Source organism: Pinus tabuliformis, chromosome 6, assembly GCF_031772625.1.
Source record: "Pinus tabuliformis cultivar Carrire ecotype Pingquan chromosome 6, CPIR1, whole genome shotgun sequence".
NCBI classification, from domain to species: Eukaryota; Viridiplantae; Streptophyta; class Pinopsida; order Pinales; family Pinaceae; genus Pinus; species Pinus tabuliformis.
This window is the reverse complement of record NC_142292.1, coordinates 314,219,541-314,246,086: the sequence shown is the minus strand read 5'-3', so window position 1 is coordinate 314,246,086 and position 26,546 is coordinate 314,219,541. Positions and strand designations below refer to the sequence as shown.

At 39.8% G+C, this 26,546-nt stretch overlaps 1 protein-coding gene across 1 annotated transcript; it reads right to left on the bottom strand.

The window, feature by feature from the left end:
* Positions 1-22,380: 22,380 nt before the first annotated feature.
* On the bottom strand, positions 22,381-24,303 carry LOC149258568 (LEAF RUST 10 DISEASE-RESISTANCE LOCUS RECEPTOR-LIKE PROTEIN KINASE-like 2.5). The gene is made up of 3 exons (XM_089423036.1): positions 23,943-24,303; positions 23,777-23,833; positions 22,381-23,684 (listed from the first exon to the last, which is right to left on the bottom strand). Exons 1-3 carry the CDS (start codon positions 24,301-24,303, stop codon positions 22,381-22,383), a joined length of 1,722 nt encoding a protein of 573 aa, XP_089279162.1.
* Positions 24,304-26,546: the final 2,243 nt, after the last annotated feature.

The following is a 26,546-nucleotide window of genomic DNA, read 5'->3' as shown; positions in this document are numbered from 1 at the left end:
CTAAGTTTGAAATGTCTAGCAAAAGGTGTACAAACTGGTTTTGCATTGCGCATATTAAATCTTTTCAACACCTTTTGTATGTACTCATTCTAAGACAATGTTAATTTGCAATTTTTCCTATCTCTAGTTATTCTCATACCAAGGATTTGTTTTTCAGCTCCCAAATCCTTCATTGCAAATGAATTTTCCAATTTCTTTTCAGCACTTTTATTTCCTGCATGTTAGACCCTGGAACAAGCATTTAAACCACATACAATAACAATATAATATAGCTGCCATCATTCTGCTTTTTCAGATAAACACAATGATCAGAGTGACATCTAGTATAACCTTGCTCAGACATAAACTTGTCAAATTTTAGATACCACTGCCATGGGGCCTATTTTAAGCCACACAAGCTCTTCTTCAACCTGCACACTAGTTTCTCCTTCCCTTTCACCTCATATCCTTGTGGCTGCTGCATATATATCTCTTCCTCCAAATCCCCATGGAGAAAGGTTGTCTTTACATCTAACCGCTCAAGATGTAAATCTTCAATTGCTACTAGACTTAAAATAGTTCTGATTGAAGTCATTTTAACAACAGGAGAAAATATTTCATCAAAATCAATACCTTTCTTCTGTGCAAACCCCTTCACCACAAGTCTAGCTTTGTACCTTTGTTTTCCTCCATCTTCTTCCTTCAGCATGCAAACCCATTTATTATGCAATTTAGTTTTACCTAGAGGCAACCTATCTAAGTCCCAAGTCTGGTTATGCATTAAGGTGTCCATCTCTTCTTCCATGGCTAGCTCCCACTTCTTCCTGCTTTCAACCTGCATTGCTTCTTCATAACATTGTGGTTCACCAGAATCAGTCAAAAATAAATAATATAATGAAGGAGACTATCGTTCAGGGGGTATACTTATCCTGGTAGATCTTCTAACACCACTTTTAGGTGTTTGGGGTGCCTGTTGCTATTGTGGTGGTTGTTGTTGTTGTGGTTGTTGATTATTATTATTTTCAGTCACCTTTACTTTTCAGTGATCTCATTAAGAACTATGTATTCCTTGTTTTCTTTTTCCTGTTTCTTTTCCTACAACTAATTCTTATACAAGAACTTTCATTGAATATTACATCTTTGATACTAATGATTTTGTGATTTTCATAATCATATAAGTGATAACCAAAATCATTAACACCATATCCAATAAAGGTACATTTCTTTGATTTTGCCTCAAGCTTTGTTCTATTTTCTTTATTAATATGGACAAAGGCCTCACAACCAAAAGGCTTTAAAAGGGAGTAGTTTACCTTTTATCTGTCCATGCTTCCTCTTGAACACCACCATCCAGGGAACTTGAAGGCCCTCTATTTATTAGATAAACAGCAGTATCTACAACATCTGCCTAAAATTGTAAAGGCAATCCTGCATGCAATCTCATGCACCTTGCATGCTCCATGATTGTTCTGTTCATCCTTTCTGACACACCATTTTCTTGTGGTGTTCTTGGAACTGTCTTCTCTCTGTGAATTCCATGCTCTGAACAGTACCTATCAAACTCTTTTTTGCAATATTCACCTCCATTGTCTGATCTGAGACACTTCAACTTCTTTCCTGTCTCAATCTCAACCAAATCTTTCCATTTCTTGAAAGTATCAAATACATCAGATTTATTCTTAATACAATAAATCTAAGTTTTTCTAGTTGCATCATCAATAAAAGTAACATAATAACGAAAGCCACCAAGAGATGATACCTGAGCAGGTCCCCATACATATGTATGCACCAACTCTAATTTTTCGCTCTTCTTTTCTTTCCCAACTCTAAGAAATCTGACTCTCTTTTGTTTTCCATAAAATGCAATTCTCACATAAGTCTAAATCAACATTCAACAAACCTGACAACAAATTCCTTGAGTGAAGAATCTTCATCCCCTTCTCAGTCATGTGTCCGAGCTTATGATGCCATAATGCTGCATCTACTCCTTTGGAAGTTAAAGCATTAACAGAGTTGGAAATACCAGTGCATAAGTACAATGTACCAACATTTTCGCCTTTTGCTATTACTAGGGCTCCTTTGGCGACCTTCCAAGCTTTATCTGTGAAAGTTGTCACACAACCTTCACCGCCTAACTGCCCTGTTGAAATCAGATTTTTCTTCAGATCTGGAACATGTTTTACCTCCTTTAGTAGCCATTGGTTTCCATTCTAATGTTTTACAAGAACCTTACCCATTCCAACAATTTTACAGGGTTTGTCATCACCCAAACGGACTTTTCCAAAATCTCCTTGAACATAGTCATGAAAATATTTTTTATCAGGTGTGGCATGGAATGAGGCCCCTGAATCTACCACCCAGAAATTAGTAATATTTTCAAAAGAAAGAATCAAAGCATCTTGTAACATCTCACCTGTCACATTTGCTTCATGATTGTTTTCTTGCTTTGCATCTCCTTCTTTTCCCTTCCGATATTTACAGTCTTTCTTTAGGTGTCCTTTCTTTTCGCATTTCTAGCACACTATCCCCGATCTGGACTTGGATCTACCTTTCCTTGATTTACTATGATATCCTGAGCTCTTTGCTCTTTCCATTGTTCTTCCCCTAGACTCTGCACTTAAAGCATTACCCGATGTCTCACCGGAGCATTTCTGCAACATTTCCTCACCAAGGATAGCACCGACAACATCATCAAACTTTAAAGTACTAGATCCAGAAACAAAGTTACTAATGGCCATTACTAAACCATTCCAACTTTCTGGCAATGAGCACAAGAATAATAGAGCTCTAACTTCATCTTCAAATTTTACCCCTATAGAACTTAACTGACTTGTAACTGTATTAAAATCATTTAAATGGTCTGCAACATATCCACCTTTCGACATCTTCATATTAAATAACCGTTTCATAGGAAATACTTTGTTTGAGGCTGAGACTTTTTCATATAGTTTCACCAACACCTGAATCAAAGCCTCTATCATTGTTTCCTTCAAAATGTTGAAGGCGACTGATGCTGTGAGGCACAACTGTATTGTTCCAAGTGCCTTTCTATCGAGAAGGTTCCATTCTTCATCTGTCATAGCCATCGGCTTCTTTGTTTTACTGCTCAATGGTAAGTACAGATATTTTTGATACAGATAATCTTTCATCTGCATCTTCTACAGCGAGAAGTTTTGGCCATTAAATTTCTCGACCCTAAACCTACCATCTTCCACCATTGCTCTCTCTCTAACCAGGAACCCTTCTCTCCTACAAGTTTGTCAGCAAAAGAGACCTTCGGCTCTGATACTAGTTGTTAGAAAATTATATATTACAGAGTAATGGAACACATAGAACATAGCAGAAATATAAACACAAAAAATGCATAAAACCAGAGAGACACATATATATGTGGTTCACCCAATTTGGCTACGTCCATCTCGAACAACCAGTCCTTCCTTTTTTATTATCCAGCAAAATGAAGAGACACAACCTACAACAGATCCACTGTAATATCCTTTGTTTTCTCTCACAGTCTTACCTCTCTATTTCTCGATCGAAGAATACACATCTATTACACAGCCTCAATACAATGCCCTCATACAAAGAGAGGGGTTGCCTTCTAGGGAAAAAAAATCCCTTAACTAAGCATAAGTTCTACCGTCAGATCATCTGCCTAATGAACGACCCAGATTGACTAGAAATTACTATACTTTTATTAGGAAATTTTACATCTGTTTTTAGCTTCGGGGGCGCTGCCTTCGAACACTGGGTGACCGCTAACCCCCAAATCCCCCAACCGGGGGAGATCGGCCCCCTAGAACCCCTGTGAGGGGGACAAGTCCCCCCCGTGTGAAGGGGTGTACAAACTTCCTAGGGTATACATCCAGCTGAAACAATGACCTCTAAATAATCATGCTCCACACCCAACAATTAGGAATCAACATCTACACTGAAATCAACACATCTAATGCAAGATCAATCAAACAAAATTATAAAGTAACATATTTAATAAAATTAATGCATCCATTGCAAGCAATGAAATAGAATTAGAAATCAACATCTACACAGAAATCAATGCATCTAATGCTAGAAATCAAATAGCATTAGAAATCAATATTTGTACAATCAAACCAATGCATACAGTGCAAGCAATTTTCTTCCCTTTCTCTCCCCCCACCATCTATATTGATATCTCCCTCCACCTCTCTTTCTTTGACTCTCTAGCCCACCCCACCAGATACACACACTCTCTCTCTTCATATCTATCTATCTCTCCCTCTCTTTCTCTATATATTTTTTCTTCCCTCTATCATCCTTCCATGTATATCTATTTATTCCTCCATCTCTCCTTCTTCATCTCTCTATATCACCCCGAAAACATACACAATATTTTTCCATTTCTATCTATATCTCTCTACCTCTCCCTCTCCCTCTCCCTCTCCCTCTCTCTCCTCCCCTTCTCTCCCTTTCTCTCCCCTCCTATCTCTCTTCCTTTGTACTCTCCTCTCTCCCTCTCTCTCCATATCCCTTGTCACTCCCTCTCTTTCTCTCGGCCTCTCTCTCTCTATATATGCCATTATTCTTACCTCCCTCTCTCTCCCCTCCAAATCCATCTCTTTCTCTCCCTCCCTGCCAAGTCCTTTTTATCCCACCTCCCTCTGTCTCTCCCCTTGTTAGTCTCTCTCTCTCTCGAGCTTTTTCCTGCAACTCCATGGAATAGCTCCCTCCCCCTTTCATTCTCTCTCCCCATTCTCTCCATCTCTCCTTCTTTGTCATTCTATCTCACCCCGAAACATACACACTCTCTCTCCATCTCTCCCTTGACATTCCCTCTCTCTTTCTCCACCTTTTCTCCTATATGTCTTGAACTTCTTCCTTCCCAATCGTTTCCCCCATCTCCATCTCTCAAGCTCCCTCTCTTTCTATGAGACTGTCTCCTCCTCTTCCTCTTTCCATATTTGTGTCCCCCTCTCTCTCTTACCCTTCTCTCCCACACTCTCTCCTCTATATTTAAAAAAATTTAAAATACTCAGACAATTAAAATATTATGTTTAAACCTATTTTTTTTGTAGTACATCAATTTAAATTTTTTATATAATTTCAAATATGTGTTGTAAACAATGGAAACTTTGGAACGGGAACTAATACGATTACCTGTTTCGTTTCGTTGAGGTAGCAAAAAATTCAATCGATTTTGAAAAATGGTGATGCAGAATAAATATATTTTTTTCGGATTTTATTTTTGACACTTTTAATTTTCTTATGTATCAAATATAAATATTTGTTTTTAAATGTTAGCGATTTTCATGCTAATTTTGAAATGTGTTGATGCAGCGTTGAACCCTTTTTTTAGAGGGATTATTTTTTACACTTTACATTTTCTAATGTATTAACTGTGCATATTTTCTTTTAAATGTTACATTTTTGACACTTTAAATTTTTTATGTCCAATTGTTTTTTAAATGTTGATTACTTAAAAAAACAAATATAGAAATATATATAAAAAAGGGCAAAAAAAAACATATATATATATATATATATATATATATATATATATATATATATATATATATATATTAAACTATAAAAAAAAATACAACAATTCTAAAAACTATTAAAAAAACAAAAAATATAAATTAAAAAATTGAAAACAAACCTAATTTAGAAAATAATAATAATAATAATAATAAACCAAAAAAGGCAAAAAAATAAAAACGATTTTAAACAATTTAAAAACACAAATAAAAACAAACTAACAAAAACTAAAATACTACTAAAATTAAATTCAAAAATTTATAATAAAAAAAAAAACTAATTAATTAAAAAAATTAGAACATTAATGTTAAAGTCTTAAAAATAAGAAACTATTAAAAAAAATGGAGGGTGGGGCTGAAATTAGATTTTGAGAATAAGATTTCAACCTAGCCCACTTAAAACAAAAAAAATGGATGGCGGAGCTGAAATATGATTCTGAGAATCATATTTCAGCCTCGCCCACTTAAAAAAAAAAAAAAATTATTCAGAAAAAAATGGAGGGCACGGATGAAATCCGATTCTGATAATCAGATTTTAGCCCCTCCTAGGTGTCGGGGGGTGTGACACTATGTGGGGCTGATGTCTGATATCAAACTTCAACCGCACCCGTCGGGCCCCTAGGCAGGGCTGAAATCCAATTCTCAAAATTTAATTTCAACAGCAACAACTTAAAAAAAAAAAATATTAACAAAACAAATTGTTAATAATTTTTTTTTAAGTTGTCGGGAATGAAATCCGACTCTCAAAATTGTATCTGAATCTTAGAATCTATCTGATTCTCAGAATTGGATTTCAGCCTCACGCACTTTTAAAAAAATATTAACAAACTTTTTGTTAATAATTTTTGTTTTTTGTTTTCTTTAAGTGGCCGAAATCAGATTATTAGATTCAAATTTCAACCCGCCCTTCAATTTTTTATTATTTTTTTTTCTAATAATTATCTTTTTCTAGGATTATAATATTAATGTTCTATAATTTTTAATTAATTATGTTTTTTTTTTCTTTTTTTTTATGTTTATTATATTTTTTTATGTTTTTTAAAATTTAATTTTAATAGTTTTGTTTTTTTTTGTTAGTTTGTTTTTATTTTCATTTTTAAATTATTTAACGTTGTTTTATTTTTTTTGGTTTTTGTTGTTGTTGTTTAATTTTCAATTTTTTTTAAATCAAGTTTGTTTATATATATACATTTGTTTTTTTTAAATTGTTGTATTTTTATTTATTTATTTTTATAATTTAAAAAAAAAATCATCAATTTTTTTTTATCGTTTACAAGATTATTTTTTTTTTTTACATTTTTTTTTGAAAACATGTTATTGTTATTAGTTTTTTTTTGTAAGCTGCGGTAGTGCCTTTCTTTATCTATTTATAAAATCAAGTTGATCCATTTCACCTACCACCTGCTCGAGCGCCCTGGCAAGTAAGCATTTCAACACCCAGTACATGTGTAGGGCTTGCCTGTATAGTGTCATCCTTCCTCTGGTGTGCCCTGGGACGGGGATGATATCCCCCCATTCCTCCATCTCAGGCTTAGAGTCCCATTCCATGACATTGTCTTTTATTTCTTGGATTAGCTGATGAATGTCAGCATCCGTGCCTTCTTTGTATGCGTGCGTGGCTTCTTGCATAGCCGTCCTCATGGTTTTCCTACCACGCCTCTGATTTACTAGTGTCGAGGTCATCGGGTCGTTTCTGCCTGGCTGGCTCTGATGCCCTCTACCTCCACGACCCCTGCCTCTGCCCAGGCGAGCCATCTTTCCCTCTACAACCTCCTGTTTACAATTATCAACATCAAAAGTTAGTTTGCCAGGAATTACACTTATCCCAAATGCCTGCATATCCTTGTCGCTGGGCCTGCCTTCCCCACTCCAGTTTCTCCCATTGTTCTGGATACTCCGTGATCTCTCTCCCCCTGGGCTAGACATGGTCGGGCCCTCGGTTGTCCTATCCCCCACCCAGATTGCATGCTTAACTTTCTCAGGCTGCCCCTTTGCCCTGCTCCTACAGTACCCCGGCATACCGTTATTCTGATCCTCACGCTTCCTCACCATACAAACCTCTGACCCATTTAGATCCACCCCTTCCTCTGCATTTCCCAGCTTGCCCCCCTCCTCTGTGTTACTGTGCATAACAGTGTCAATTGCGGACCCGCTCAGACACAGCCCTCCCCTAGCAATTCCTAGCTCTCTCCCCTCCTCCAACATACTATGTATGGCAGAAAGAGATGCAGGAGTTGAGGCTAAGGAAACATACCCGGACTTTCGCTCGACCGTTGAAGAATTCGACACCTGCTCAGCTCCGTTCTCCACCTTCCTTCGCTACACACTGAGCTCTCTTCCTCCCTTAGCCACCCTCATTAACCCTTTCCCATCTGTCCTGCGTCCCATCCCACTCCCGCCGTCATTTCTTCCTTCCTCTTCTCCCACTCTCCTGTCACCTCGTTGCCTCGAAACTCCCTCAGGCATGCAGGATGCCACCGTGTCCATTTGAATTATGATGAGGGCAGTTGGTGGTCGGCCTGGCCAACCTCTCCCCTGCGTTGTCATTCTAGTCGTACTCTCCACTTCCATCACCTCGATCGGGGGCCACCTGTATCTACTAACTTGAGGTCGTGTCCTCATGGAAATCTTGGTTAAATTGTTTTGAGGAGCTCCAATCTGGGCTCCTCAAGATGTGTCAGCCATATACTATCCAGCTTGCCACCTTGTTCATTACTTCCCCAATTAGCTAGGAAATCCACTGCTTTGTTACCATCCCTTCTAACATGTTTTATGATCTTATAATCAATTCTCTTTATGAGGGTTTCTAGATCCTAGACTAGGCTAGCCATCCTCCATCTTTTCGCAACTTTGTCCCAAGTCTTACCATTATTGAGTTTCCTAATCATATCTATAACTAGTTGGGAATCACCCTCTACTTCCAGGTTGTTGTATCCATTTCTTATCGCTATTCTTAATCCTTGATAAACTGCCATTAGCTCTGCTTCGTTATTGCTCATGATACCTCCATGGTCTGCATACACCCATCTTGTCCGCCCTTGGTCATCCTGGAAAATGCCTCCGAGCCCTGCTGGCCCCGGGTTTCCTTTGGAGGCCCCATCAAAATTTAGTTTGATGAAACCTTCAGAGGGGTGAGAGAAATGGATAGGGCTAATGCTGTTTGTTTCAGGCGCTTTCCACATCTGGGGAGCAACCATTCCCTGTTCTAGATTTAGTTTGGTCAGGATCTGTTCTTCCTCAGGTGTCGTTTTCCAATCATCTTGGCTCCAAGTTTCCGCTAGAATAGTTTCTCTTATATGGCTCTGGGTTCTTTTCTAGACCTGCTCTCGAGGCATCTCTTTGTTTTGAAATATTCTCTGGTTTCTTTCTTTCCATATCATCCACATATTCATGCCTACCGCTAGACTCTAGGCTCTCCTAACCACAAGGCTTGTGAATTGACCTCACCCCCATTGTTTAATAGTTTCTTTGATGTTATGAGGATCTCTATTTGTCCCCCCAAAGAGTCTCCTGATTTCTTCCCATTGCTGCTGGGCTAGAGGACAAGAATTCAAAAGGTGTTCTTGCGTTTCTTGATCCTACTTGAATAGACAACATTTGGGGGGACCTTCCTCTTTTTCCCTTTGATATGTGTTTCTAAGACCCTGCACCTCATTCATTTTCTCCCTTTGTTGCCAAGGTTCTTCCCAAAATTTGGCTGAATTTCCATTCCAAATTTCCTAGAAGATATTCTTGGATATTATGTCTCTATTTTGACTAGCTAGGTTCCATATTATAGAGCCTCTTGGTGTTTCCTCAAGTCTTAATATTTCTTCTGTTGTTGTGGGCATGTTGTATTTTTGCGTCCAAATTCTTTTCCATAGGTCTCCTCCTCCCATCATCCATCTCCACCAGAGCTTCGCCCCCATTACTTGGTTCAGGGTGTATGGATCTCTTAATCCCAATCCCCCTTCCTCTTTACTCTTTATCAGGCCCTTCCAAGATATCAAAGCCCATTTCTTTTGTTGCTTTAGTCCTCCCCAGAGGAATTTTTTGAAGATCTCCACCATTTTGGCACATGCACCTTTGGGGGCCGTTGTTGCCAAAAGTTGGTAGATTGGGATTGCTTGTAAGACCACTTTGATCAGAACTGCTCTTCCTGCTATATTCAGAGTTCAGAAGGACCAGTTTTCTAATCTGTTCTTGAGTTTCTCGATGGTTTGCTTCCAATTCACCATCTTTAGAGGATTCAGGGCTAACAAGGTGCCTAGATATTTTGTGGGTAAGTCGCCCGAATGAAAACCCAATATTCTTGTCAAATGAGTTTTGACATTACCGGTAGTGTTGAAGAAGAATGTGCAAGATTTCTCCTTGTTGATTTGAGTACCTGATGCTTCCATAAAGAGGTCTAGGATCCCTTTTATTCTTTTTACTTCTCTTAGAGAAACTGTGCAAAACAAGACGATATCATCCACGAATTGCTGGTGTGTAATCAACAACTTGTTACCCCATATCCAGAGCCCTTTGATTTCATCTCCTTCAATTCTTTTTTGATATATCTTCCTAGCCCTTCTGCCGCAATGATGAACAGGAATGGGGATAGAGGGTCCCCCTGCCTCAGTCCTCTTGAGGCATTGAAGGTTGAAGTTGGCATTCTATTTAGAAGAATGGAGAAATTTGGGGTGGAGATCATATCAGAGACCCAATCTATCCATCTATTGCAAAAACCGAAGGCCGCTAGTACCGATTTAAGGTATGCCCAATTCAGACGATCGTAAGCCTTAGAGAGATCCAATTTGATCATCATTCCAGCTTCCTTCTTAGATTTCAAAGAATGCACTACTTCTTGTGATGCTACCAAGCCATCCAGAATTTGTCGACCTTCCACAAACCCAGTTTGTTCCAGAGAGATAATGCTTGAAAGTATTGGCTTTAGTATTTTGGCCATAAGAGTAGCAATAATTTTATATATTACATTACATAGAGCAATGGGTCTAAAACCTTGGGCATTTTCAGACTTAGCAGTTTTAGGAATAAGAGACAAGAGAGTCGAGTTTAGGCCTGGACATACCTTCTGATTTCTCTGCGATTCTTCTACCACATCCAAAATGTCTTGCCCCAAGAATTTCCATCCTGCTTGGTAGAACTCCACTGTGAATCCATCTGGTCCAGGAGCTTTATTCTTCTTCATCCCTTTCACGATCTCTTCCACTTCCTCCAGGGTTGCAGCTCTCATAAGAGCTAGGTTTTGGTCTCTGGTGATCATACTTGGGATCTCATTGCAGATTCTCCCAATAGCTTCTCTTCTATCCTCTTGGGGTTCCGTAAGGAGGTCTTTGAAGTAACCTACTAGAGTCTATTCCATTTCCTCATGCTGGGTTAGGCGAAGTCCTTCTTCATTTTTTATGGAGAAGATTCTATTTCTTTGTCTCTACTTAACCATGGCCTGATGGAAGAACTTTGTTTTCCTGTCCCCTTCTCTTAACCAATTCACTCTTGATTTTTGTTTCCAGAGAATCTCCTCCTGTTTCCTTCATTCTTCAATTTGGCTTATCAACACCCCTTCCTCTCTAGCCAGTTCCTCGCTTCTGCCTGCTGATATGATTTCTTGCTGCAGTTTCCTCATTTTCTGGTCTAGAAGCTTCTGGTCCTTGAAGATGTTCCCAAATTCCTCCTTGTTCCATTTTTTTATTTTCTCCTTGAGTTCCTTTAATTTTAATTGGAAGGTCTGCATTCTACTTCTTCCCCTTTGTTGGCTTTGTTTCCACCATTCTTCCACTTTCGTCATGAACTTCTGGTCTCTGAGCCAGAAGGCCTCAAACCTGAAAGGGTGTTTTTTGGGGCTAGCTTTAATGTCAATTTCTAGTTTGATCAGCCAGTGGTCGGAACCCATTCCCGGGAGAATCATTGCTTCAATGAATATATCCCTGTTTATTATTTGTTCAGATATTAAGAATCTATCTAGCCTTGAGGCAATTTGGTGTATGCCTCCTCTTCTATTGTTCCATGTGTGAATCCCATTTATTGTAGGTATATCGACCAGTCTTTGTTCCGTTATCATATCGTCAAAGGCTTCCATATCTATGTCTGGTATTCTCAGGCCTCCTCATTTTTCCCCTAGGGATGTGATCATGTTGAAGTCTCCTCCTACAATCCATGGAGTATCTGGGAAGAGGCTTTGGATTTTTCCCAAGTTCTGAAGAAAGATCCTGCATTCTCCTGGTATATGAGGACCAAATACACCGGTGAGAAGGACTCATTCTTGTGAACCAATATTCCTAAATTTTCTTGAAAGAATTTGAGGCACACTTACCCAATTTTCAAATTGAATCTCCTCTGGGTTCCAAAGAATTTCCAGGCCCCCTGCACTGCCTATGGCATCCTGACCAATTATTTCATATTGTGGCTTAAATTTTCTCATCATCTCTTTCAATTTCTATTCACTAATCTTTGTTTCTTGGACTATCATTATGCTGGGCTTATCTCTTTTCAGTCTTTCTCTCAGATATCTCTGTTTCCCCTTACTATTCAGCCCTCTAATATTCCATGTTGTAATTATCATTTTAACAGTTTGAGGGGTTGTTGGAATACCTCTAACTGAGGTACGACTCTTCCTAAGTTGACCAGCATTTCTCCAACCATTTGGATGGTCTCACTCATAGGTCTTCTTCATCATTTTCCTTCGCCCTTTCCTACATTACCCGTTTCTTTGCTTTGTCCTCCTTGTGATCCTACCTGTTCTGGTTGGTTTATTATGGCTTCCCCTCTTTTTTCCTTATATTTTTAGAACATGTCTTTGTATAATTGCTTTTGTTCTTCTGGAATGAGTCTTTCATCCAGATGCCTCCATTCTTGTAGAAGTCTCTTCATGACTTGTTCCTCTCCACTCCCTTTGTCCTTCTGGGGGTCTATCTCCATTTGCATCTGGTCTTGAGGTTTTTCTGTGCGCTCGCCTTCCTTCTCATGTTCCAGATTTGTTTGCATTGTATTTTTCCCTTTATCTACCTTTATAGGTTATGCTGGTTCTTCGTCATTGTCTTCCCCTTCTGCTTCCATTTCCTCTTCTTGTAATACCCCGAACTTGTTTTGGTTTTCCTGGGTTACTACTTTAGCAAGTGGTTTCGGATTAATCAGTCCTTTTTGAGGTTTTCTTCGGATAGGAACTTCTGTGAAACACTCTTCATCCTCCCTGCTTACCGCTTCCTCCTTCCTCGCTTCCCCACCTTCCCTGCTAATGCTCCAGTTGCATTCAAAGGGCATGATTTGAAGAGATGACCATATTCATGGCATCTTTTGCGGTGGAATGGAATATGCTCGTAGTCCACTTGTTGTTGCCAGACCTCATTGTGGTACTCCACTTCAATATAGTCCAGAAGTGGTTATGTGATATTCATGTATACGTAGATCCTAGCGTACGACATATATCTTCCTCTTCTGATGGTCTCGGCTACTTTGACAAATGTCTCGATTGAGTTCCCGATGCCCTCCAAAATCTTTGGATCCTAGAACTCAATTGGGAGTCCAAACAACCTGACCCATATTGGTGCCACTAACATTTTTTCCTTGTCTGGGTTGTAGCATTCTTCCCAGTGCCTCATAAATAGACCGGCGTTGTTCAAGAAGTAGGGTCCTTCCTCAAAAACCCTCTCCTTATCTTCCAGATTAGCAAAAATGACCGTGAAAAAGCCCTTTGCACCTAGTTTTAGGTCAATGTGTCCCTTGGGCTTCCATCTCTGTTGTATCCATTTGGCCAGTTCTTTCTCAGATGGCCAAGTCCCCACAAACTTACAAATCAAAGCATGATCTTTCATGTATCCTCTATACTCTTCAAGTTTGTTGTTTGGGATTACAAACCTGGGTTTTTTCGTCGCTCTGGGTAGGCATTTGCTACCCAACACCACTTGCCATGTTCGTTTCCCTGTGTTTCCATTCACTCCATTCCTTCTTGTCTTGCTCGCTGCTACATTTTTATAAGAGGGGATCTCCTCCCCCCCCCCACCCAAGTTTGTCATTGTTTCGATTGTGTTCTGTCCACCTTCCTCCAATCGTTTCAACACTCTCGCTTGTCCTGATCTAGTGAAAATGTTTGCAGGCTACCCCTGCACCCTGTCCAGGGCTCAGGTTTGCCTGAGGCGAACTGTTCCGGAACACTAACCCTAGTCGCTTACCTTCATAGCTTTCCCCTCCGATCGCCAGTTCCCACGAGTGAAAACATGTTATTGTTATTATTTATTTCCTTACATTCTTTTTTTTTTATTTTTTAATTCTTATTCTTATAGGTTAATTTTGTTTTTCTTTTTTAACGTTTGTATGATTGATTTTTTTCTTTTGTCTTTTTTTTTTTTTATGTTAATTTTGTTTTTTTTTTATATTTGATTTTATTTTGTCTTTTTTATATGTTTGATTTTTTTTGTCTTCCTTGTAATTTTATGTTTTTTTTTAGTTATATATATATATATATATATATATATATATATATATATATATTGCTTTTATTTTTAAATTTATGTTTTCATTATTCTTTTGAAACTTTAATGTTTCTCGGAGTGATGATAAAATCTTTATGCCATTTTTTCAAAATGTTGAAATTTTATAAATAAAAAAAAAAGTCAGACATTAACATCAACACTTTTAATTTTCTGGGTGTTTTTTGCACAAAAAATTGGCTCACTTTCATTCATAAAACATGTTGAAAATTTACCCTAAAAAGAAAATTGTTATTCCAACATCAACACTTTTCATTTTCAAGTTGATTTTTCATGTTTTTGGGGGATTTTTTGGCTAGAGTACCCATTTTGAGTTTAAAGTTCCTGTTTCAAAGTTTACATTATTTGTACATTCACCTAGAGAGAAAACGATAATTTTCCATGGAAATATTATTTAAACTTTTCCAAAATATTAATGTCTTCCAATTACCTAATATACATAGAGTGCTTCATGTCTTTGAATTGAAACTATTTAGGTAGCTCTATGTTATGATTACTTCAAGATTTAAAAATATTATATATTCTATTATGTTATAAAAAAAATTAGGTAACTAAATAAAATTTAAATATTGAGTCAACTTGTATGACTCTTTTTGTAAGGACCTCAAGCTGCGATTGGTGGACGAGCAAGGGCGAACTAGGTGAGTGCGCGGGCGAGTTAGGAAAACCGCAAAATGCACAAAGTGGAATGGAGAAAACGCAATGTGTTTTGGTGGTTGATATGTATATACCGTGTGGGTGGTCTCGAGCGACCTCACGAGCAGGCGAGCTGACGGGTGAGCCATCACATAGGTGGGCAGCCGAACATTATGAACGGGTGGGCCGATGTATTAGAACAACAAATGGGCTGACGAGTTTGTATGTGCGTTGATGGGTTGGTAGGGTGCCTGATGTAATGATGAACGCATATACATAGGGGTGGCGAGTTGGTTGGAGGGCATTCAAACTTGGACGAGCAAGTGAAGTCGAAGTGCGAGTTAAGGCATAGTTCTGTGGTGGAGCAGGGCGTGTGGATGTGCCCACATGACAGGCTAACCGGAAAGAGGAAACAAGGAGTTCGGGAACGGCGACATGACGTGTGCACTCGCCAGTGAAACGTTGGAATTGTTAGTTAACGCGTGACTCGTGCAGGGCGACCCACGGATGAGTGTGCCCGGTTACGGTGAAAGTAGATGTAGTCCACGATCACAAGTGTTGGTGAAAAGAAAGTGGTTGGTGGTGTCGTACCTTCCTATAGTGTGGTTGGAAGAATACCTCCAGTGTAGGGGCGTGACAGGTGGTATCAAAGCTGATTGACGATGGGAAGCTGATCCCACTGCACTAATGTGACAGGTGGTATTAGAGGTGATGAACGATGGGACAAGAAGCTGAATACTTGACATTTATGACAAGTGATTCAGGTTTGCAAAGGGAAGTGTAATACTTTATGACAGATTTAGTAGGGGTGAAGTTTAGTGCTTGGGCCAAGTTGAACGACAAGACATAGCAGGTTTGGAAGAATGTGAAGGGAAGCTCTTGCTGACCTTATACAGGTTGAAGCAGATGAAAGAAGAGAACCCACGGATTTGAGATAAACTTGAAGTCTTGGAAATCAATGTTGAAGACGAACTTCTTCGACTTGGTTGGGCAATGGAGCAGGATGAAGCTGTAGATTGCAATGATAAGGAAGAGGAAGCCGTGATGTTTGAGGATGTTTTAGATATGAAAACAATAGAGGAGGAATTTGAAATTGATCAAGTTGGACTAGGATCATGCAGCTTGCAGACATTAATAAATGAGGAAACTCACACAGAGGAGCCTCATGATGAAGTAAGTATTATTGATACTTGTGTTTCAGTGAGACTTTTGGAAGATGAACCGTATGCAAGGAAGAGAAAAATCAGTTTGTCGATGCAAGGGAGGATCTTACCATGGATGTCTATGATGAGACCATGTATGGAAAGGCAAGGATCGTTGATTGTTGCAGGGCTTGTTGGGGTTGCTTGTGACCTTATGGTAGAAGGTGCAAATGACCGTGACAAGAGAGGAACATGATGATCATTGTAGAGGATTGGGTCATGCTTTAGCCACATGGAGAATTGGCTAAGTGCCCGGCATGACTCATGGACAGATTAGAGGAGGGCACACACTTGAGTATGGTGATACTTGGGTGGACTTCTCATGGCCGAGACCAAGAGGAAGTCTTGGTGGAACCTTCAGTGGGGGAGCCATGGTGGAAGAGACTCATGTGATGATGATATGGTTGGGTGACTGAGTTCACTAGACCGGATTGCAGACTTGGATGAGGATGACCGATTGTTGTGATGGGTCTACTTAATTAGAAAACATGGGAAAATTGAGTCATGGACATCAGGTTGGAGAAATGGAGCATGGCAGTCTATGCAGGGACATTATACAGGAGCACTTGTAGAGGTGTCACTTATGGGAATCCAATGAGGAGTGCCAAGGAAGAGATGTTGTGCAGGTAGATTTGTTGATATGACATGGAGATGTTTTACTTAGGAGTTGATGGGGGTGTTGTGCACTCTTGTACAACAAGGCCATGGACTTGGTTGGAATTGTGAGCAGACTATGGAGCATTCCTACTACATCGAAAGCTGAGGCATCTTGCAGAGACATGTATGCTTGCTGGGATGTTGGTTGGAGATGGCTCATGGAGCTTATGATGATATATGAGGTTGTGACTTTTGGGGACTTCATATTATGGTGGACTTGGAGGATCTGATGCATTGAGGAGCTGAGGTGAGGGACTTTGATGCAAGATGGGGTACATACTTTTGAGTACATGTATGGGTGTGATTGAAAGGTGACTTGATTGGAGGATCGTTATGAGGAACTTTGGAGTGATGGTGTTACAACGATGATGATACCTTGGTGGCAACACTTGGGCATGGGTTGAGCCAAGACTTAACCACTTTTGACACATGGGAGATGATTGATCTATGATCATGGGTAGCACATGGATAGATGAGACAGGTGCATACTTGTTTCTGTGGCAGACTTGAGGGATGGCACATTATAGATATGATGAAGGTTGCTTCATGGACTTGGATGTGGCACATCGAGAGTCGGGGTTGATGAGAGGATCTCTTCACTTTGAGGAGATGGATGTTTTGTAGATGGATGATGACGTTGGGATAGATGCAACTAATTTCATACATCACATTGACACCAAACATCATGGACAACATGTTGCAGATGAGATGGAGACTAATTCATAGACTTGGGCATGGCTTACTGGATGGAGATGGATTCTTGATCGAGTTGATGATGTGACAAGAGTCTGAGAAATGAATGATGATGGCATGAGAATGTGCATTCTCATGGTTTGAGTGTGACAGTTGGATTAGCTACCCAACTAGTTCGAGTCATGAGGGCTATCAGTGTACAGAGATGTGTTAGCATTATGTTGGAGTATCATGGCAGCAGATCACACGATGGTGATACATGATGGAGACTATTGTATTATATATGTTCAGGGATGTTTGCGATGTATAGATGGATCAAAGTCATGGATCAAGTAGATGACTATTCAGAGAACACATACTGATGGATTATGTGGCATTGGTATGGATATCTTGATGATAGATGGTTGCTGGGGTGGAAAAGGAGATTTTCGAGGACGACAATGACTTCAAGTGGAGGAGCATGTAAGGACCTTGAGCTGTGGTTGGTGGATGAGCGAGGGTGCACTAGGTGATTGCGCAGCCGAGTTAGGAAAACCACAGAACGCATGAGGTGGAACGGAGAAAACGTGATGTGTTTTGGTGGTTGATATGTATATATTGTGCGGGTAGTCCCGGGCAAGCTATCACACAGTTGGGTGGTCGAACGTTATAAACGGGCGAGCCAACATATTAGAACAACAAATGGGTTGACGAGTTTGTATGTGCGTTGGTGGGTCGGCTGGGCACCCCACGTAACGTTGAAAGCATATACATAGGCGTGGTGAGTTGGTTGGAAGGCATTTGAACTTGGATGAGCAAGCGAAGTCGAAGTACGAGCTAAGGCATAGTTTGTGGTGGAGCAAGGCGTGCAGATGTGCCCGCACGACGGGCGAACTGCCAAGAGGAAACGAGGAGATCGAGGAGGGCGACACAACGTGTGCGCTCACCGGTGAAATGATGGAACAGTCGGTTGACGGGTGACTCATGCAGGGTGACCCACGGATGGGTGCGCCCAGTTATGGCGAAGAGTTAAACTAGTGTTGTGTTGTGAACGAAGTGTGGCCGACGTGCAGACATGTCGGGCAGGCGTGCACGGTGACACGAGTGGGCATCCGAGTTGGGAAAATGACACGACAAGGTGAAATAGAAGTGTTGGGTTGAGAATGAAGGTGCGGCCGGCATGGAGAGGTGCCCGAGTTGGCTCGATAACACAAGTAGCGGCGTCCGAGTTTGGCAAACAACACGGCGGGCTGAACGAACGCGTTCAGGAGTAAACGATGAGCTGGGAAAGTTGTGCGGCAACTGTGTGGGTGCACTGACAAGTTGTGTTGAACGAGTCGTGAATGTAAAATTTGTCTAAGTGTAAATTTTGGGTTTCCTCAAGATTTAACTTATATCTATATTGATATTTCAGATAGACTCATTATAGGGAGTTCCCTCCCTTTATACTGTTGTGCATTTATGTGTTAATGATGTTTATGGTGAATGTTTATGGTTTCACTGTGTATAAAGGAAAACATAATACTTCGTGAAGAAGAAAATAAACTAAGTATCGAAAGTAGGCATAGTCCACGATCACAAGTATTGGTGAAAAAAGAGTGGTTGGTGGTGCCGCACCTCGCTATAGTGCGGTTGGAAGAATACCGCCAGTGTAGGGGTTCGACACTTTTTGTGTTAATGACTCTTTTGTTGACACCTACTACGTATATCAATTACATTTGCTAATGTGATTATGCTCATATATATTATAATATAAAAAAAATTATATTATATTAAAGTTAATAATATTATATAATCTAAAATTAAAAATTTTAATATTAACATTAAAATATATTAATATCAAATTTTATAATTTAATTTAAGAATAATTATAATAATTTTTTAATATCTCTATTAAGTTTAATAAGGTTTCTACATGACATAATAACAAAAATTACAATAAAATTTGGAAATTTAAAATGTGTAAAAACTTAAATTTTAAATTTTTATTGATTCTAAAATCTAAATTATGGGATTCAATTTTTTAATTATTTTTCTAAAGGCTTGAAGAGCTATATCCTATTAACCACGTATATGGCTAGATTTAGGATTTATGAAACCATGGATCAAGTTATTTGAATTTGAAATAAATATACGAAACCTTCGATCGCGCCTCTGAAGTCCTAAAATCGTCCTAAAATCCATAATTTCAGCACGCCTCCCTCTGAAGTCCTAAAATCCATAATTTCGGCACTCCTTCTCCATAATTTCATGCAACACCATTTTGTACCCTAGCGGACTTGGGAAATTTTTTTCCTTAAGTGCCGAGTGGACTTGATCATGTTGGATTCATGAAGGAATCCTCTATCCAATGGAATATGAGTTTGACATTTTCAAATTCATATGATATTTCAATCTAATTTATTTTAAACATAATGTTTGAAAAATTTTTAAACACTTTTAAAGAGGTTTGAATAAAGAATCAATATCATAAAATTTATGCAACTAAAAATATTCAAAAAATTTCACTATCTTCATTTATGATTCCTCTTCAAAAGGGCACTCTTGTTTTTTAAATTTATTTAAATAGTAAAAAAAACCTTACCCAATAGTAAAAAAACCTTACCCAAACACATGTGTCTGCCCAATGCAATTGAAATATTAAATTTATTTAAATAGGAAAAAAGCCTTACCCAAACACATGCTTCTGCCAAATGCAATTGAAATATTATTTAGTGGGCGTTGAAAAATAATAAAAATATAATTTTGCATAAAAAAATAATTTTTAATATATATATATATATATATATATATATATATATATATATTAAAAATTACACATTTTAGACTAAGTTATGCAACATGAGCACACCGCATACTTCTTAAGATGTACAAGTTTACACACACATACCTCTTAAGAAATACAATTTGTCTTTTTACTCCGAATCAAAATTCATAGTTCTTGTATGAATTTTGATACCTCTTAAGATTTACAATTTGTCTTTTTACTCCAAATCAAAATTCATAGTGCTTATATGAATTTTGAGTGTTCATCGTCATATTTGATCCAAAAGTGTAACCCAACATCATACATTCACCCATGTAAATTTAGTTTTTTCTATATATTATAATTTTTTTTGTAACCTTGGTAGGACTACATTGAAATTATGTCCAAATTCTCACCTTGATATGGGTGATAGCACAAGATTTGAACCCAAGACTTCCGGTTCAATGAAATTCATAGTTCTTATATGAATTTTGATACCTCTTAAGATGTACAATTTGTCCTTTTACTCCGAATCAAATTTCATAGTGCATATATGAATTTTGAGTGCTCATTGCCATATTTGATCCAAAAGTGTAACCCAACATCATACATTCACCCATGTAAATTTAGTTTTTTCTATATATTATATCTTTTTTTGTAAGCTTGGTAGGACTACATCTTGATTATGTCCAACTTGTGACCTTGATTTGGGGGATAGCACAAGATTTGAGCCCAAGACTTACCATTGAGTGATACTTTATTTCCACGCCCATTCCCAATTAAATTACCCAAAACAGAGTTCTATATATTATAATTATTTCACAATTAATTTGTAAATTCAAATTTATACAATTTTTTTAGTACAATATTATAATTGAAATTTCATAAATTAATGTTTTTATTATTTAATTTTTTAATTAAATAAATTATTACATTGTCTTTTTACCCAAAAATAAATGGAAAACATTTTTTAATCAAATTGACCAATTTTATATTAACTAAGTTTTTAAAAAACATTATTGACACATTATTATTCCAAGTAAGTTAATCCATTTATAACATTACTCCAATTAATGTAATTGAACTTAGGACTTGGGAACGTTTTTCCATGTAATTGTGAGTTAAAATTTTATTTAAAGAAAAACGAAAAGGAGAAGCTACACAACAATAAGTCCCTGTCTTTGGGCACTGCAGCTGTTGCCCTATCATTTTTTGGGTTGTAGGTTAATCAAATAGAAGGGAAAATCCGAAGTAAAAAGTATGTCAGACAAACGTAGCCACGATTACTCGGACAACATGTTGTGGATAAGTGTTTACTTGGTGCCTCCATGTTGTATTGAGCAATGATTAATATAACTGAGATCTCAGCTCTGGCTGGGTTTCCTGAGCTTTCTAAGTTAGAAAACAGGCACACAAAACTTTTAGTCTCATTTTTATTGGAAAATCTTACAACGAGAATAATTAATAGTTTTAGTATAAAACAATATTTTATTCAACATAAAAGTTAATTAATCCAAGGCGTACATTTAAATTTATTATATTTATATTAAAAAAAATAGTATAACATAAAAATGTGTTAATCTAAAACATAGCTTTAGATTTAGTGTATTTATATTAGAAAAAACATAATTAGGTTAATGTGCATGCATCACATTGCAACCAACCCAAAATGCTATCCACTCTTATCCATTAATAAACTAAACAAAAAGGCTCTTCACTTAAGTCACAAGTTCTCAATTTGACCCTTCACTTAAATAAAGAGACACCGCATCCCTTTCGGAAGACTGCATTTCTTTTTCCTATGGCGAAGGGACAAAAGAGAGAGAGTCTCTTTACCTGTCTGATATTTCTGTCCTGTAGCACACTATATAATAATATATAAAAAACCATCTTTGTCGAAAAAAATTGTGTTTGTTGGAGTCCACGAAACTATTGATTTTCTTTGACCACCATTTTTGTCCGTAAAACTATTTCTTGGAGTCCGTAAAACTATTGTTTTGCTTTGATAACGCTGTCTTACGGCGAATACATCAACTCGGGACCCGGAGCAGGGACTGGAGAGCGAGTTCAATGGCCTGGGTACCACACCATCAATATTTCTGATGCTCAAAATTTTAGAGTGGTTAATATCATCTCTGGTGATGCCTGAGGTGCCCATAGATGCAACCTCAGATTCACGACCAGTCATTTCGTACACCTTTCCTTTTACATTATTATTATTATCCTCCATCTCAAACTAGTCATTCAAAAAGTATTTGTAGCGATAAAATTGACCTTTCTTATTAGACTTCGTGATATTTCCAAGATCTGTGGCATGATACCTCAAACAAGTTTGACAATTTTGCAGTACACATTCATGAGTTTGTTCAAAGAAGACACAAAAATAATTTACAAGTCAGTGCCGAAGTAAACATTTCCTACATTAAATTTTTTTAATGTAATCTATTCATGCATACCACCTAATCCGGAAGTAAAATAAACATTTTCTGCGATGCCTACATGCTACATTAACCGGAAGTGTTGCCGATCTGAGTACTTCTGCTATCTGTCATCTGAACCTCGAAACCATAACTTGAAGAACATTCGTTTGATGAAAATAAGCGCAGAAGTGGAGGTGTTTCAAGAGTGGATTTGGGATCTGTCATTTGAACCTCCAGAGCATAAATTGAAGAACATTTATCAGAATCAGACGATTGATCTGAGAAAGCAATTGGAGGTGTATCAGCAGGAAAGGGAGAAGGAGGAGTTGTAATCTCAACGTCTCCCTCTAACATCTGGATCACTTTACTCATCCGGGGACGGCGAGATGCACGAAACTGGATACACCATAGTCCCACTAGACATAACGTTTTGATTAATCTTTGATCTTCCTCTGAAATGTGTCCTGTCCTCATGAGATTTCCAAACTCGCCTTTCTCTACCTGCTTAAAAGCCCACTCTGCATAGAAGAATTTGCTTGCGTTACTGTCTATATTGTGGTCAATGTTCTTCCTTCCTCCCACCATCTCCATAATCAACACGCCATAGCTATAAACGTCACTTCTGTCAGTTACAGTTCCATACATTCTTGACCACATCTCTGGGGCAGCGTAACCTAGTGTACCTCCGTGAGCTGCTGATATGTGACTTTCTTCTCTCTTGCATATTTTTGCGAGACCAAAGTCTGCAATTTTGGGCAAAAAATTGTCATCGAGGAGAACATTATGGGGCTTTATATCACAATGTAAGATGCGATTTCTGCACTCTTCGTGTAGGTATGAAATGCCCCGAGCTGTCCCAATAGCTATCGAATACAACTGTTTCCAATCCAACAGGTCTCCATGATTTCCATGGATATACTTGTCCAGAGAACCATTTACCATGTATTCATACACCAAAGCTCTTTTGGTGCCCTCGGAACAAAAACCTAACATACGCACCAGGTTGACATGATAGGTGCTCCCCACTGTACCAACCTCAGCAATGAATTGCTGTTCACTTTGTTTGGATTCATCCAAGATCTTTACAGCTATCAGCCGTCCACTGGGAAGCTTCCCTCTATAAACTGTTCCAAAACCTCCTTTTCCAAGCTGCTCTGCCAAATTGTTTGTATAAGTTCTAATCTGTGCATAAGAATATCGGTTAGGCACTTGTGAGGAGTAATAATTTAAGAAATTTTCCACGGTGGCAGGTCTAGAGCCGAGCGGGTCCATAAACTGTAGGATGGTCCGCTCCTCATCGCTCTCAGTTCTCTTACAGCAACATCCACGATGGAAGACAACGCAAGAAACCACTACTACGACAAATGCACCTAACTCTCCAAAAAATATCACTGAAAGAATGTTGAACAAGGGAATGAGAATATAGAATATAAAAGATAATCAAGTGTACTGCATGGATTAATTCTAAAGATCAATAAGTTACCTGCCATTGATACTAGACGTACTGGAGGTAGCGAATTTGTTTCTGTCCAACGAGATCCTTCAGGAAAGGAAACAGAAACAGTTCAGTAAGAAGATAAGATAACGTAAAGTAGATAGACATAGGGAAAGGTAGTATGCTCAAGAAGTGAAGTTTTGGATATCCTCACCCTCATCAGAGCAATTCCCTAACAGAACGCTAGTGTTAGGACAAATGCAATGGTCGTCATAATTCTTCCGATGTTGCAAAATTTGCCTGTGCGATCGAGAAAAACATCTTCCCCCGGTGGCTAGACAAGATCGGCAAGTATGAGATATAGACCATGTAATTTTCAATCCTCCAGAAACCGTAGAAACATTGAAGAATCCAACGTCAGTTAGCCAAGAGTACATTAATTTGGGATCGCTATCCTGAGGGCTCAAGGTGATTTGAAGGGTTAGTGTAACGCCCTCGCGGATCGGGCAGGGCGTGCACGACAATTCGGCACGACCGAGACATGACCCGCGGGCGAACCGGGCAGGGCGACCCATGCACGGTGACCCGGCGGGCGCGTTTGCAATGGACGGTTGGGCAGAGTCACCCGTGGAGACAGCGGCACGGCGTGCGGGTGTGACGACCCGACCGGGTAACAAGACACGAAGGCGAGTTGAGGACGAGCCGGGCGACCCGAGGGCGCACCGCACACGGCGGGCGGGCGACCCAAGGGCGACCCGCGCCCAAGGGGTGAACGACGACAACAACACGGGCGCGGCATAACATGATAGCAGCGGCGTTCAGGACGGAAGGGCGACCCGGGTGGGCGCCCTTCCATATGTGGACGGCACGAAGTGGCAGCGGACGGACGTGCACGGCGGGCGACCCAGGTGGGCGCCCCGCCCTGCGGCGAAGTGTTACAGTGGGCGGAAGTGCACGGCAGGCGGCCCGGGTGGGCGCCCCGCCCTGCGATAGGCGAACAGCGAACAGTGGATGGGCGAGCGCAGCGGGACGTGCGACGGACGACGGGAGCAGGCAGCGCGACGGACGACGGGAGCAGCAGTGCGACGACGGACGAACAGCAACGTTATATGCGCAGACTCATACACTTAGAGAATAATGCGAAGGGAAGGCCGAAGTTTATAAGGGCGGAGGTCGCCCTTGCCTTAAGGCAAGGGCCGACCTGCCCATAAGATTAAATTCGGGGCTTCATCGCATGAATGTGAGGTCGGCTTGAAAGTTAAAGCCCCTCGAATGAATGAGCTGGGAGGATATATATAGACGATGAGCTCATTCGATCAAAGGCAATCAAGCAAGTCTTGGAGCGTTCTCTCTACATACGCACAAGATAGGAGCGCAGAGTTATGCGCACACTCTTGCGCAGCAAGAGATAGTGCGGTCTTCTATCAAGTTGATTGTGTGGACGAGACGGTGTTAAACGTTGGAGCGCAGGTCGAGTTGGTTGGATTGACCACACGGTGACACGGTGTTAGAGCGCAGGCCGAGTTGGCTGCGAGGTCGAGCATCCGGTGGCACAGTCTTGTGCGAAGTCTGATTTTCGGCGGTCTGGTCTAAGGTTGGCACGGTATAAGTGCGCAGGTCGAGTGGGGAGTTGAGGCTCAGGTGAGCTAACTCCGCCACGGCACTTGTGTGCTGTTGTATGGGCGGTTGGCCCTATTGTATATTCGGTTTATGCGCACAGACCGGTTGGGGAGTTGAGGCTCGGGCGAGCTAACTCTGCCAAGGTTCTTGGTGCTGTTGTATGGGTGGTTGGCCCGGTTGTATATTTGGTTAAGTGTGGCCGAGGTTTTGCCGGCACACGGTTGTAAGTTATATCTTTTGAAAACAGTCATAATATAATTGGTTGGGCGAACTCGTTTGGGAGTTGCCCCTCCCATATTACATTGATGTGAATGTTATTATTGTTGCAGTTTTGTTATATGATTATTATCGGTTATGAATGTTGATGAACGATTATAATTATTGATGAATGTTATGCACTTTAAGAAATAAAGTTAAGTGTTTTATGGTTAAGGCGTAGTCCATAAACGTGCATTCGGTCAAGAGTGGGCGTTCGGTGGTGCCGCGCTCCGCCCAATAAAAGAAAAAAAAGATTGGGGGCGTGACAGGTGGTATCAGAGCTCGGTCAGCGAGCTGGTGTTGAAACATTTTGAACTTGGACAGGGTTGTCTCGGTTGAAATTGAAGGTGAATCTGCTTGTTCTAAAGCAGGTGACTTGGAGAAGCCGGTGAATGGTCGGGACAAGATCACAAAAGAAGATGGCCGCTGATTCTCAAGCTGGGTCCAGTCACACAATAAAGGATCCCACAAAGGATCCTCATCATGAATTCATGGAGAAGGTGATCGAAAGAATGGAGACATTAGAGTCTACTTGGAGTCAAGATGTGAGCTCGCTTATTAAGGAACGAGAAGCTATCTTGAAACTCAGGGAAGAGCTGGTGGAACTCCGCACACAACATGAGGAGCTCAAGAGACAATATGAGTTCACGGAATTCTTGTGCACACAGTTGGAAGGAAGGGTCAAGGAAGTTGAGGAATCGAGAGACCAAGGTCTCGCAGAGATTACAAACTTGAAAGGGACTCTTGACAGGGTGAATAAGAGTCTTGATCAAGCTAATGATGAGATTGCGATATTGAAGAGAGCCATGAGGTATAACTCAGGTGGAGGAGTACCTCATGTAAAGGTTAAAGAGCCAGAGTCTTATGACGGTACAAGGAGTGCGAAGACACTCGGTAACTTCTTGTGGGATATGGAGCAGTACCTAGAACGGTTGAGTCT

Bases quoted from the DNA above. Each gene is read 5' to 3' on its own strand.
- LOC149258568 (XM_089423036.1), bottom strand. From the start codon at position 24,303: ATGGGTCGCCCTGCCCGGTTCGCCCGCGGGTCATGTCTCGGTCGTGCC. The intron at 23,834-23,942 runs GTGAGGATATCC...CCTTTCCTGAAG, and splicing joins AGGGAATTGCTCTGATGAGG to GATCTCGTTGGACAGAAACA. The intron at 23,685-23,776 runs GTAACTTATTGA...ACATTCTTTCAG, and splicing joins ACGTCTAGTATCAATGGCAG to TGATATTTTTTGGAGAGTTA.